The 13,152-nt window shown below is 36.4% G+C and overlaps 1 protein-coding gene across 3 annotated transcripts in view; it reads right to left on the bottom strand.

The window, feature by feature from the left end:
• Positions 1–13,152, bottom strand: part of MAP7D2 (MAP7 domain containing 2) — a 36,541-nt gene that overhangs the window by 11,226 nt on the left and 12,163 nt on the right. For all 3 annotated transcript variants that reach the window (XM_057387418.1, XM_057387417.1, XM_057387416.1), the window contains exons 5-8: positions 11,857–11,967; positions 10,465–10,587; positions 7,507–7,655; positions 6,238–6,359 (exon numbers count right to left, since the gene is read on the bottom strand). In XM_057387418.1, coding sequence (XP_057243401.1) covers positions 6,238–6,359; positions 7,507–7,655; positions 10,465–10,587; positions 11,857–11,967 — 505 coding nt within the window. The remainder of the gene's footprint in view (positions 1–6,237; positions 6,360–7,506; positions 7,656–10,464; positions 10,588–11,856; positions 11,968–13,152) is intronic.

Below are 13,152 nucleotides of genomic sequence, written 5' to 3' on the forward strand. Positions count from 1 at the left end.
CTATAAAACTTGTATCTTATTGGGGAATCCTGGATAGATATGCTAATTCCTGAAACCTATAAAACTTGTATCTTATTGGGGAATCCTAGATAGATTTGCTAATTCCTGAAACCTATAAAACTTGTATCTTACTGGGGAATCCTGGATAGATTTGCTAATTCCTGAAACCTATAAAACTTGTACCCGTGCTGTACACGGGGGTGCATTCTGCCATCAAGTTGTGCACCTGGGATCCCAAATCCTGAGGTAAAACCCTTTTTATCCCCTTAATGTCTGTGTCATTATTAAAAATTGGCCWTTCAAGGACCCTGCTCACCATCACCAGACCTTCCCTGGTCACTTCTTTTGTCTGCTCAGGAATGGGGTGCTGTGGGCAAGGTCCCTGTCCCAGTCCATCCTCTGCCACCCATGGCTCCTGCTGTTCCATGACAGAAACAGGGTTTGGAAAATGTGAACAGGCAAATCTGTTTCCAGTTATTGAAAAAAAATAGCAAAGGGAGAAGCCCATCAGTGGTGTTGATCAAATCTGGTTTTAGAACTATCTTTAGATTCCTCTTTAGGATCTGGGTGGCTTCCCAGGTCCTCCTGAAAGCAAAGGCAGAACTTTCCAGGCCCCACCTACATGTGCACATCTCACACGTGCCTCATTATTGTGGTCATTTCCAACTCCATTCCATAAAATTGGGGAAAAAAAAGAAAACAACACCTATTTTCGTGTTTTTCTACAGCACAAAGGATGCTTCTCACTAATTAGACACTTCTTCAAAGCACAGTCCCTTCCTGCTGTCTTTGGTTTACATTTCCAACTTTACCACACATTCCTTGCTTTTTATTTAACTTCTTGTGACAGAAGGGGCAAAACAGTCTAATAACTAACTGAGTCATTGTCAGCATTAGCACAGAATAATTGTTCTCTAATAAAGACATGACAATCCAAGAGGTTGGCAGGAATATCTTGCACTGCACAGGCATTAGTGCAGACTGGCTGTACAGCATTAGAAACATGTTCTGGATGCATTATTTAGTACTGCACCTTTGAACTTTCAGCCCTCCAGCAAAATTTTTTTATGGCTCTTGGACCAGAAGAACAAGAAAATAGTAGAGTTTGCTTCATATAAAAGCAAGMAGCCTAGAAAAGACTGATTACTGGAACAATGCAGTGTGAGGAGTGAAAGGTTGAGCAAGTGCATCAGGAGTAAGAATTTTTTTCAGAATTCCTATATAATTTACTGGATGGCAGCAAAATGTATTGAATCAACATTGTTTTCCCCCTTGTATTTAAAACATATTCTCAGCTTAGCATTCCTGGACACAGACAGAATTGTTACTGCAAAAAAAATTCATTCTAAATAGTATTTTAAGTTATGCTGCTTTACACCAGAAAGGGACAAACTTGATTGTGAAGACAGAACAATGGAATTATTAAGGAAAAAAAAATATAATCACTTGCATGGGTGCCWGTGTAGATTGATAAGAAAGTGGGAAACACAGAATTATGCTTGATAAGGATTAAAGAATTAATAAGACAAATCAGTAAAATCTAAGAAGTGGTGGCTCACCCATTCCCTATAACTGGATTTTACAGGGGACTACACAAGGACCAGAAGCACCTTCCTCTTTCCAAAAAGACATTATTTCCTCCCCAAGCTGTCCTGTGCTGACATGGGGGCAGCAGAATGTAAAAACTAATTCCTACATTCACTGTTTGAAYATTTATCTGGTGTGAGAATCCACTGACTCTTAATTACAACACCTCCTATTTAATCAAGAAAGGGACAGTCCCTCTGCAGAGCAATGTTTCAGGATGATCATATGAGGGGTTCTGAGCTTGCTTTTGTTAAGCAGAGAAAATAAAGTGGCACATAAATGAGAGGGGACATCCAGCTCTGGCCATAAACAGCAGGGCAGAGAAAAGCTTTTCTGAAAAGCCAGMCATGTACAGGTCACTGTTTATGGCTGCTCAGAAGGTGACTGTAAATCACAAATCTGCAGCAATGCCTGAGCTGTGTTATCTTTCCCTTATATCCCATTAATGCCAGAAAAACTCTGCTGGAACCAAGGACAGGCTGGACCTGCATGTTCCCAAAACTGCTTTCTGACACTGCTCTGATCACCAGCTGTTTCTCAGATCTGACATTTTTGCTCTGTGACATTTTCTCAAAAGCAGTTTTCTTTCACTCTTACTTTTGATCTTTTGTAGACAAAGACAGATTCATTTCTCTTTTAYATTTCTTAAAAACRAACTCAGCACAGGTCTRTAGAATAGTTATTTTGATARCCACRTTACAGATGTTTCAAAATCTTGAAMTGGCCCATTATCTAGCTAACTGCTGAAAAATCTCACAAAATAATCTTGATCCAACCTTCTACCCATTGTTCTAATCTTTCCATGTCAAAACAAAAATCAAAAGTAGTAAATGTTGCACATACGAAATAAAATCTAAACTAGGTCACTGCAGGATATATAAAATTCTGTGAGGAATTCACCTTTCCAATAACTCATTTTCCAACATTTTACAAGTCTGAGGAGCTTTTGTTACTCATATTCCATCAGCATTCTGCAACTGGAAGTAATGCTTGGCAAAGGAMTGTGACACAGAGGTTTGTCAGAGCTTTCCATTTTAATTCACTGCTTATGCTCTGGTTCATCTGAAAACACTTAAAAACTAAATCCAACTTCCCTGAATCCTTTGATTTATCTGGGGACTATTTACCCAAAGACATGTGAAGGACACAGGCTTTATTGCCTTCCTGATCTATAAGAAAGGACTTATGGATTCTCTGAGGGATACTGGAAGAATAAACTAATTCATGTATAGATCTTTGAAAATGAAGCATTAGAAAAAACTTCACCAAAAGCCCTCACCCTGTTATTATTGATCTTGTGAAAGGTCTAAAAAAAATAGCACTTTACACAATCAGTATCCAATAGCAATTGAAAACTTTTAAAGACAATTTCTCAATTATTCAAAYTCTCTAAATCCATTAGCTTTCATCTTTGTCAACTGAGCCACATAAAGATTCAAAATAATAGTTTTGGATTTATTTCTGTGACGTTTCTTGATATATTTACTTTTCCAAATAACTTCAAGTTTTGAATTCCTACCCTGCTTTTAATTGTTGTTCAGCATATTTTTATTTTTCCCCCTTTTCTCCTTTTTATATATGTTTACTCATTTTGTCTCAGATGTTTTATTTTTGGGCTGACCTTTTTGTGCTCTCAGTAAAATTCACAGATTCAAAACACTGGTGTTTTATTTATATAATTGCTGCAACTCTCTTCTGCCATTAATCACTGATTACACTGAAGTTTTATTTGTTTGTTTGATCCTGTTTCAGTTACTTTACCATGATAAAAAGAGCTTTGAAATTAATACATAATGAAATAACATATTAAGAAGACAAGTAACTGCCACTCAGAAACCAAGAAGACAATTTGAAGAGCCAGTAACTAAAAAAATACCAACAAAACTGGAATGTAAAGTCACATAATCTAAAGAAAAAAAAAAGCTAATTGTCATCTCAATCACTAACCAGAATTGATTATTTCCTTAACAGCTTTAGAGAATTAAGTGCTATGAAGGATCACTCACTACTAATGCTGTACAATATGCATTCTTWTTTCTTCCAGGGTATTTTTTCAGTCATGTAGAGTGCTAGAAGAAGATTAAACTTGTAACAGGTTTCCAAGGAGCATGAGTATTTGTATAAATATTTAGTCAGATTAAAATTATACTTAAATGTGAGATAATGACCTTCCTGGTCAGTGGATTTAAATACAGGCTTTTGGAACCTTCCTTTAGATTGCAGAACCTTATGGCTTTATTGAAAATTAACAGTGCAATTTGAATTGCATCTATTATATTACCACTGTTATCATCTACATATAATAACACAATATGGTGATTAGGGCATCTTTTTTATTTTAGAATTCTGAGGGGAAGTTTTGAAAGTGCTGAAGCAGCATTCTTTCTGCAGTCAGTAATAAATATGGATTTAAACCCCATTCATTGTATCTCTCATAAGGTCCAGGAGAGTCTCTAATTGGGCCACGTTAAGATTAAATGCTCATTAATACATTTGTAGCCATGGTCAGAATCAGATTCCCTTGAGAAAGAGAAGGAGGAAAAAAAAAAAAAAATAAAGATCACTATTGTGGCTCACAATCATAGAGAAACCCACCAGTAGGCTTTTTAATTCCTCCATGCAGCATCTGTTTCTTCCTCAAAAACCAGAATTCCTTATATTCCTTAGTAGTATAAACGTTTTAGTGTACAAAGGTTGCCATAATTTCCACTTCTGGGGAAGAAGAATTTTTTTTCTTCATCTTTGCCTAATCTTTCACGGAAATTAGCACTAGAAATTAAAACTGGGCACACTTTTTTCATGAAGCACTGAAGTCTCCCAGGAAGTTTTTCTCTAAACCACTGGAAGTTCCTATGATGGTCTATCCTAACCTTCATCTGCCCAGCAAGAAKCACTTAACTCTCAGCTTTTCATTCTCCACCAATCACTGCTTAACTAAATGTGTCTCTTGGTTTATCTCTTATACTGCCTAAAAAAAATGCATTCTGAGCAGGGAGTATTTACAAAATAATATACATTTTTAAGCTCAAACTTTTTTTTTTCTTTACATTGCAGGGTGCCACTAGACAATGATCTGCTCCAAATTGTAATAAGAAAGCTGATTGTAATTAACATTGCAATTAATTCAATTTTTCACAAAATGGATGYAATTYRTACTAWGAATCTGATGAYATTATATATRTAATTTTGAAAGTTTCAGAATTCCAGTGTCCCAGTTACATGCAAGATGTCTAAAGAAGAAAAAATGCTGAGAGTCAGATGGTTTCCTTATGTTGTCTAACATCAGATTCACACAGAAAATCATCCYCCACTAAAGGGCTGTGCCCTCAGAGCTCAAACAGAAAAGGAACACCAGCTGGTTTTTTCAGGCAGAAAAAATTTGTCAGAAAGGGSATCATCAAGACTGGTTCAAAATATGGCCAGCTTCAGATTAAAATGATAAATAAATAAAACCAAACCAACCAACCAGCCAAAAATATCAGGCAGGTACTGTAGACCAGGACTACTTTAGAGCCAGACTTAATATTCTAAGAAACCTGGAGACCCATTGAACCACAAGCTGTGCTACTCAGAATACATTTTTCAGCAAAAGACAATCAAGAAATTCAGTTGCCAATAAGCCCAGACATGCTATAAATCCACAATTCTGCATTAAAAAAAATAAAGAAGAACAAAAAGCAACAAATCCACAGAGGTCTGCAAATGAGCAAAGGTTAAAACCAATGGTTTAGATGACACATAATTAAGTGGATTCATGGCACCAGATGGTCATGGCAACAATAGGAAATGCATCTATTAAATACTGGAATTTCTAGTTAGTATTCATGATGTGTGCATTTCTTCACWTTAGGCAGTCTCTTCTTCAAAATCAAACAAAACAAATGTATATTTAAAAATAAATGTGAAATAAAATTTCACATGAATTATGAAATGCACTATAATCTCAAAACTGAGGAAAGATAGAGGGAAGTGTCTCTAATGGGCACTAACACAACCTTACAGATATCAGATTTGGCATCTCCACCTCTCTTTCTCCTCTTGCCCATCTGTATAAGGAAGTGTAGATTTTATACAACACTTGCAAGGAAGTTCCTCAAGAATCTGTGTCTTATTTCCAGGTAATGAGAAWTTCCCAGTCAGTCCACTGATAAGAAAGGCTTACAGATATCAGATTTGGCATCTCCACCTCTCTCTCTCTCCTCTTGCCCATCTGTATAAGTAAGTGTAGATTTTATACAACACTTTAAAACAAGTTCCTCAAGAATCTGTGTCTTATTTCCAGGTAATGAGAAATTCCCAGCACGTTAGTCCATGGATAAAAAAGGCTTACAAATATTACAATTGTCATCTCCACCTCTCTCTCTCCCCTTGCCCATCTGTATAAGTAAGTGGAGATTTTATACAACACTTGCAAGGAAGTTCCTCAAGAATCTGTGTCTTATTTCCAGGTAATGAGAAATTCCCAGCACGTTAGTCCATGGATAAAAAAGGCTTACAAATATTACAATTGTCATCTCCACCTCTCTCTCTCCCCTTGCCCATCTGTATAAGTAAGTGGAGATTTTATACAACACTTCCAAGGAAGTTCCTCAAGAATCTGTGTCTTATTTCCAGGTAATGAGAAATTCCTAGCACATAAGAAAGGCATACTTAGGTGTTGCAGGGGATGCAGATCTTCTGGACATTGCAGCAGGAGAATCAGACCTTCTCAGAGGAGATCCCATACCAGATGATGGAGTTGCAGGTCTCTTCTCTTTCTTTATCTTCTCAGTCTAAAAGCACAGGTAATTTGRATTTCCATAATTAGGATCAATAAATCAAAACTGCATTTTATCATTTTATGAGCGAGATGGCATAGAAACAGATTTGTGTGGCATACTTYTAAAAGCTTTTTAAACAGCAGCTCACAACTGAGGTGCTATTTATAGTTTTTTTCTTTCACACAGACATTGCACACACCCACCCCTGTCTTGCATGAAAATTGTAGATAAATATTACCACATCAGAGTCTCTACCCAAGTTCCAAGCTGGGGTGGAGGCACAATTTTTCACAAAATGGATGTAATTCGTACTACAAATCTGATGATTATATATATAAAATTATATATAATTTTGAAAGTTTCAGAATTTGGAGCCTTATGAACCAAGAACTGCAGTGGAATCTTCAAAACCATCCMTATGCCCCTGCTTAAAAATGATCAGCAGCACAAACAGGCAACTCACAGAATGCTGCTGGAGCTAACACAAATCACACCTAACACTAACATGACACCAATCTTTACTCCCAGCTTTGGTTCTTGCAGCTAATTTAGATGGCACAAATTCCCCTATTATTAATTATATGAATTTCCTAGCGCTAACAAGACTTTTTTTTCAAAGCATGCCTTAAACTGTGTAAGCTCAATGAAGGTGAGCAACTTGCCTTTTCTTTTCTGGAAACTACAGTGGATCAATAATACATCTTTGAAGCAAACAGCATTAAAAATGCCCACAGAAAGAATTAAAGCAATTGGTGCAAAAGAGAGGCATTATCAATACACTTGGGGAGTTTCTGAAATATAGGAAACTTGCTCCTAAAATAAAGGAAACTTGCTCATTAACCAGAAAGACTGGACAGTCATACTCAGGGGGGAGATTCTATTTGTCATCCTCATTCCCAGAAGTTCCAAGCAAGTTCAAAAACATTTCAATGTCTCAGTTCTCTGCAAAAAAAAAGGGTGTTGGTGATGCAAAYAGCAGCACTCAACACTGATTCCCAGAAGGAAGAAGATATTAAAATGCTTTTTAACAGAAGCAATAGGTGTTGGCAGACCTTACTGCTGGTTCTTTACTTCATTTCTATTCACGTAAAAGAAAATCCAACAAGCAGAAGCTGCATCAGTTTACCCAGCAGTGAAATCCAAACCATTTCAAACTCACCTGAGTAATTTCAGCTGCAGGTGYCCCTTTGGTGGCATTGGCAGTGGAGGGTGAAGTTGCCTTTTTCCTCTCAGTGTTTCGGGTAGGGGAAGGCTTGTAGGGAGATTTKAGAGGACTGGCTGGTGCTACACGAGGACAGATATGGAATACTAAAGAGTTATAGTACAACAGCAAGAGCAAAAGGGAGTACAGATAGAGGAAATAAAGGAGGGGAGAAAATAGCATACTTTTATGTTATATTGTTACTTTTATGTTATAAAAAACACTTCAAAACTATCACATATTACACATTCAACCTGATCCCATGTTTATTAAAAATGTCTCAACAGAAACATTTTATAGGATTTAAAAAAAAAAAATCTCTAAAATATTGCTCTGTTACTCATATACCTTCTGAATCACCTGACTAATACTGTGACTCTTTTTTCTTCTACAAGTCCAGCTTCTTTTGCATATTATAAAAAGAGTAAGCAGTTAATTCTAGCTGGGTGACTTTTGAACACATACTGCAAAACAGGAAAGGTGACAAGAAGCACAGGGAGTTTTGCTTTGTCTTTTTTAAAGCCTAAGCATGCAAAGGTGCCTAAATACCTTAATTACCTCCAAATACTACTTAATTAAAAAAAAAACTAACAAAAAAAACCCCAAACATAAACTAAATGCTGCTGTAGGTATTTCAGTTATTGTTATTTGAGGGAGACATCAATTTGGGTGTGACACATGCATTACAGCTTCCAGGGCAACTCTTTTACTTGCAATATGAACAGGATTTTTAAAAAATATTTTACTCCTGATTCTGTTCATATTGCCTTCTCAGATGAAACTTTCACATACATATAGAACAATCAACAGAGTATATGTTTTATAAATAAGACAGACACTAATTGCAATCAAATGACAGAATATTTCCAATTTTAATCAACTAAAGTCAGGAAGGATACTGACTTTGAAAAAGCAATAATTATGCACTAAAGTAAAGAAAGTCACATTCCCTGTTTTTTTATTGGAGGCAGCCCTAATAATTTTTTTTTATGAAGCCTTTTTATATGCTTTAAAGTTTAACTGGACCTTTCTATTCTTTGACCCACTTTCCAKGCAGTTGGCATAAGGTCACTGAATATTAAGGAAAATACTGAGAAACTTAAAAGCTGCCTAAGATAATTCTTTTTACTTTAACTGTTAAAAGAATTAATTGTGTCCAGTAAAAACTGTTTGCCTGAMTACTTTGACTTGGAGTGACATTAATAATGTGCTGTTACAGAGAAATTGAGGCTCCTCATTTCTAAGCTTACAGAAAATGMAGTAGCAGAGCAATTTTGACCTCAGTATAACAACAGAAGGCACAGTAGGAGCTCTTGGAAATTAAAAAACCTCTTCCCTGTTCAGGGAGGTATTTCTGTGGGGGAAGTACATAAAAAATGGGAGATTTCCCTCAACTATTTTGCTGGGAATCACTGATAAAATGTCAAGGGCCACTCTCAGATTGTTGTTTGCAACCTGTGCCTTGTGAGACAATGACAGGAGGATGCTCCTTCCAACAGCTGCTCCCAAAACAGCTCCCCTGTTTTAGCTCAGTGAAAAAAGCAGCCTGCAGAACAAATTGTACCCTTGTCAGACATGCCAGGGTGCTACTTTAAAGATCCTGTGATGAAGAGATATAAACCTGAGAGTTTATAAACAAAATGAGTGAGGAAGGACAAAAATCATCCTTATTGATTTCTTTGATATCAAATACAAGACAGAAGACATCATCCATAGGTGCCATCAGCAAYCCAGCTCAAAATCTTAAGCAGAATGCACTGATCTAATTTTGAGCTGGGTTTTGCTCACTCTTGGCAGTAGTTGATCCCTGAGCAGTAAGCAAACTGGGAACTTTCTCTTTTTAATGACAACATTGCTGCTTCCAGTAGAAGCTGCTTTTAATGTAGAAACAAGGGAAGCAATTTTAGAGACAYTCAATATCAACATCCCTATGCACTGAACAAAGAAGAAATGCACAAGGGAAAGTAGATTTTACTTAGCAATTCATTTTTAAATAGCTTTGGATTAAAAGCACAAAAGTAGACAAACCTAAGCGTATTTTAACCAAGATGTGTGAAAACACYCATCAGAAAGATGATCAGTCTTGTACCATCTCAACAGTTACTCTTGAAARAGTTTCCTTTTGCAGACAGGCATTTGGATGTGCACTTTGGGGTGCTTTTTTTGTTTGTTCTATTAAAAGTAAGAAGGGTTGTTAAAATTTTGTTTCAGCCAATGCTATGACCAGGAACAGCTTTATGAACAGAAACTACTCAAAGTCAARCACTTGCCTAAGTATTAGCAGGACTGGAAACATTATTTTTGTAGATGTTTGCAAAATAATGATTTTATTAGACTACCCTCTACACATAGGTATGGTAAGTAATCATCCCTTAATCATCCCTTAAAGATCAATAATTTCTGGAACCTTCCTATCAATACTCTGTTTTTCCTTCTAAGTAAGTGTAATTTCATGTGTGTATGTACACCTATATATATACATATATAAGACACACACAGTCTCACAGTTAAAGGCAAAAGGATATTTAACAGTAGGAACTGGAACCCTGTTAAAAATAATTAAAGCTCAGTGGTGCACTGGGATTTTTGTTCTATATACTATTTGGGTAAGACARGGCTGACATTAATAAATCAATCAGAGCCTCTGAGAGTTGTCATCTTTCTCTAAAAACCTGTTTCTTAAATAAATATATTCTTTTTTTAAAGTCTGCAGTTTTAACGATTATTTCTTTTTTTTTTTTCTAAAATAGATATTCAGAATAGCATAGCATAGACAAGATAATGTACTTTTCAAAGATTTTAAATACAATGCTATCTTAGTTCATCATTGATTTTGTACTATTCCTGTAAATTGTCATTTGCAGCTATACAAATGCATATCTCTCTGGTTTCAAAATGAGGAAGTCACATTTTTACCTGGAGTATTGTACTGCTCAGAAAGCATTAATGTACTTCTGCTTCTGGCTAAAGATGACTGTGTGGGAGTCAGCAGTCGAGAAACAAGAAAGTTTTCCATTGGACTAAGATGCATGCGGTGAGCTGAAGGATGGGAGCAAATAAAATAAAATTTAACATGCAAAGAAATAAAACAATGTTACATTAAAAGAACTGAAATTAAATTATGAAATGATTCAATGGAAAGACAAAAAAAAACCTTTGAAGTTTTTGAGATTTGAGATATTTGAAGATAATTTTCATTCCCTCTGAAAAAAACTTCTAATTCCTCAATTGTTTTAAGTTTTCCACCTGTACAATACACAGGGTAAGGTTAAGATTGTGTTGTATTTTGTTTTTACTCAGGGGCATGTTCTATTCTGCAAAATGGTTGCTTTCATGACTCAGCATGAAAAAGGTTTGTCTCCTTCCCCTGTAGGAAAGGTAAAACACTTGGTAGAAGAGCACAGCTGCTCACTAATGTTCCAACCATCCTGGGACTGCATTTAAAATCTGCCATCTCACCACCTTATGTAAGGCTTATTTATACAATGTGCCTGCATTACTTCCTGCTCCATAAATATCAGTGTCAACTATATCATATTTATAGATGTTCCTATTACATGTACATACAGCCATCTGTCATAATAACCTCAAAGCTACTGATGTGCTCTCCTTAAGCAATTCAAAAATTAAAATCAGTTTACTTACTCTTTTTCATTCTAGAAATAAGCCTTTATAATAATTTATTTCAGTAAATATATTTTTTTTCCTATTAGATGTTAAAAAATGGGGTMGAAGGAAAAAAAGAAAACACAAAAAAAAACTAAAAAGGAATCCAAAGAGTTCACAGTGAGATAAACCCTTCAGTCCTCTTTTGTAATGTTTAGCAACCACTAATCCTACAAGATGATCATCTTTTCCTGAGTCTCTCAAGGATCAGATTTCATAAGAAATGAAAGGGCTCTACAGCTCTGGTCCCCAGATTGAGGTCTCCCAGGTGGCTCACTGGAGGTACCCCTGCCCACGGTACATCCCATAGCTATTGTCAAGCCACACATTTGCTTTGCTTGTTATTCCTTCTTTTGCTAGAAATTCACAACCAGTACAGTTATAGGAAACTGCTGCAGTCACAGCAATTCCAACCCTGTTTGCTGGAGTACCAAAAATTGAAAAAAATCAGTAAAAAACCCATAGCATTTGTGGCTGGACTGTGATCTCCAGCMCGRCAGCACTTGGGACAAGCTGCAGAAYGCAKCATTAATACAAAATCTCTCAAATTCTTGAGTTCCTTTGAATACCAGAATAAGCAAAGCCCAAAGCTCCATGGGCCAGCAGTGTTTAAGCAGAAGGAGAGGTGCAGCTTTCACTTGCCTCTGTCAGGGGAATGGGTTATGGCCACGGTGGAGGACGAGAGGCGTTTACTGATTGGAGACTCCATTTGCTTGGGCAGRTTCATTGTAGAAGCTGAAAGTTTGTCACATGCTGCAGAGAAATGCATTGAAGATATTTGTATTCACACCACAGTGTTGATAAACTCCCAAATAAACCTCACATTTGTACTCGTGATGGCTGCTGATGGCAGAGCTGAATTAGACCTGAGATCTCTTTGTGCCTGCTGAAAACCAGCATCCTGTGACACATCTTGGGCATGCAACTTTTCTGCTTGTGAATTTAACATTCCAGTTCTATAACAGCCTATCTTTTATTCTGACAGTGGTAAATATCAGGTCTGAATGAGTGAAGCTATTCTGATACAAGATACTCAATACAAGTTAACCAAAGAAAACAAACTGCACACAGGACAACTCTGAACTCATTTTCATTCTCCCTCCCCTCYACCTTCAGTCTGGAAGAGCTTGGATTCACATCAGATATTACTYTAGTAAGAAAATGAAATAACCAACATTTGTGTGAGACCTCACTGTTTTAAGGACTGAGCTGGCATCAGCCATTTGGCTTTATTGCTCTGTGCTTGAGAAGAATTAAAAAAAAAAAGACAGCTCAGTTTTTTTGGTACATTTTTCTTCTAAAATACTGTGTTTGAGCACAGTATTGATTTCCTATCTTGGCATTTATTCAACTGAATGAAAGAGAAATGTTACTCAAGTATTACTACTGAGTACTAGTACCCAATGATCACTGAATTATGCTCAGAAGTAAAAACCGCAATGATCTGTCCCCGAAATTTGAATTTCATTTGTTTCAAAACCAAAAGTATTTTCAGCTAGAGATATGTATGTGTCTGTAAATCTGCACATCCTAAGTTACTGCATTCCCTGTTACATCCATCAAATCATTGTCTTAGTGRGGTTTCCAAGATTTGCCTCCATCTACTACAGTAAACAATGCAATTCACTCCATTTGTTTTTTTAAAAAAGCACATTTAATGCTGGTATGCTGCAAAACATCAGTTGCACAGGCAAATACCTTYACACATGAACAACAATCAGTAAAAAATTTGAATCTGTTTCCACAGAAATAATAGTTCTGTGGGATCATAGGCAGAAAAACAATTACTGTGAATTCTGCAGGAGTAATAGCCAAGCCTAACCCCTTCTTAGGAGGAAAAAAGGAACCTACTACTCAAAAGCATATGCTGTGTTTTCTTTTCAAAATGCCAAGTCCATTTGCAATCTAGATGAGAAATCCTATATCCAATCCATTTGT

The sequence above is a fragment of the Malurus melanocephalus genome, unplaced genomic scaffold, assembly GCF_030028575.1.
Source record: "Malurus melanocephalus ecotype Western Australia unplaced genomic scaffold, MMel_1.1 scaffold_1210, whole genome shotgun sequence".
NCBI classification, from domain to species: domain Eukaryota; kingdom Metazoa; phylum Chordata; class Aves; order Passeriformes; family Maluridae; genus Malurus; species Malurus melanocephalus.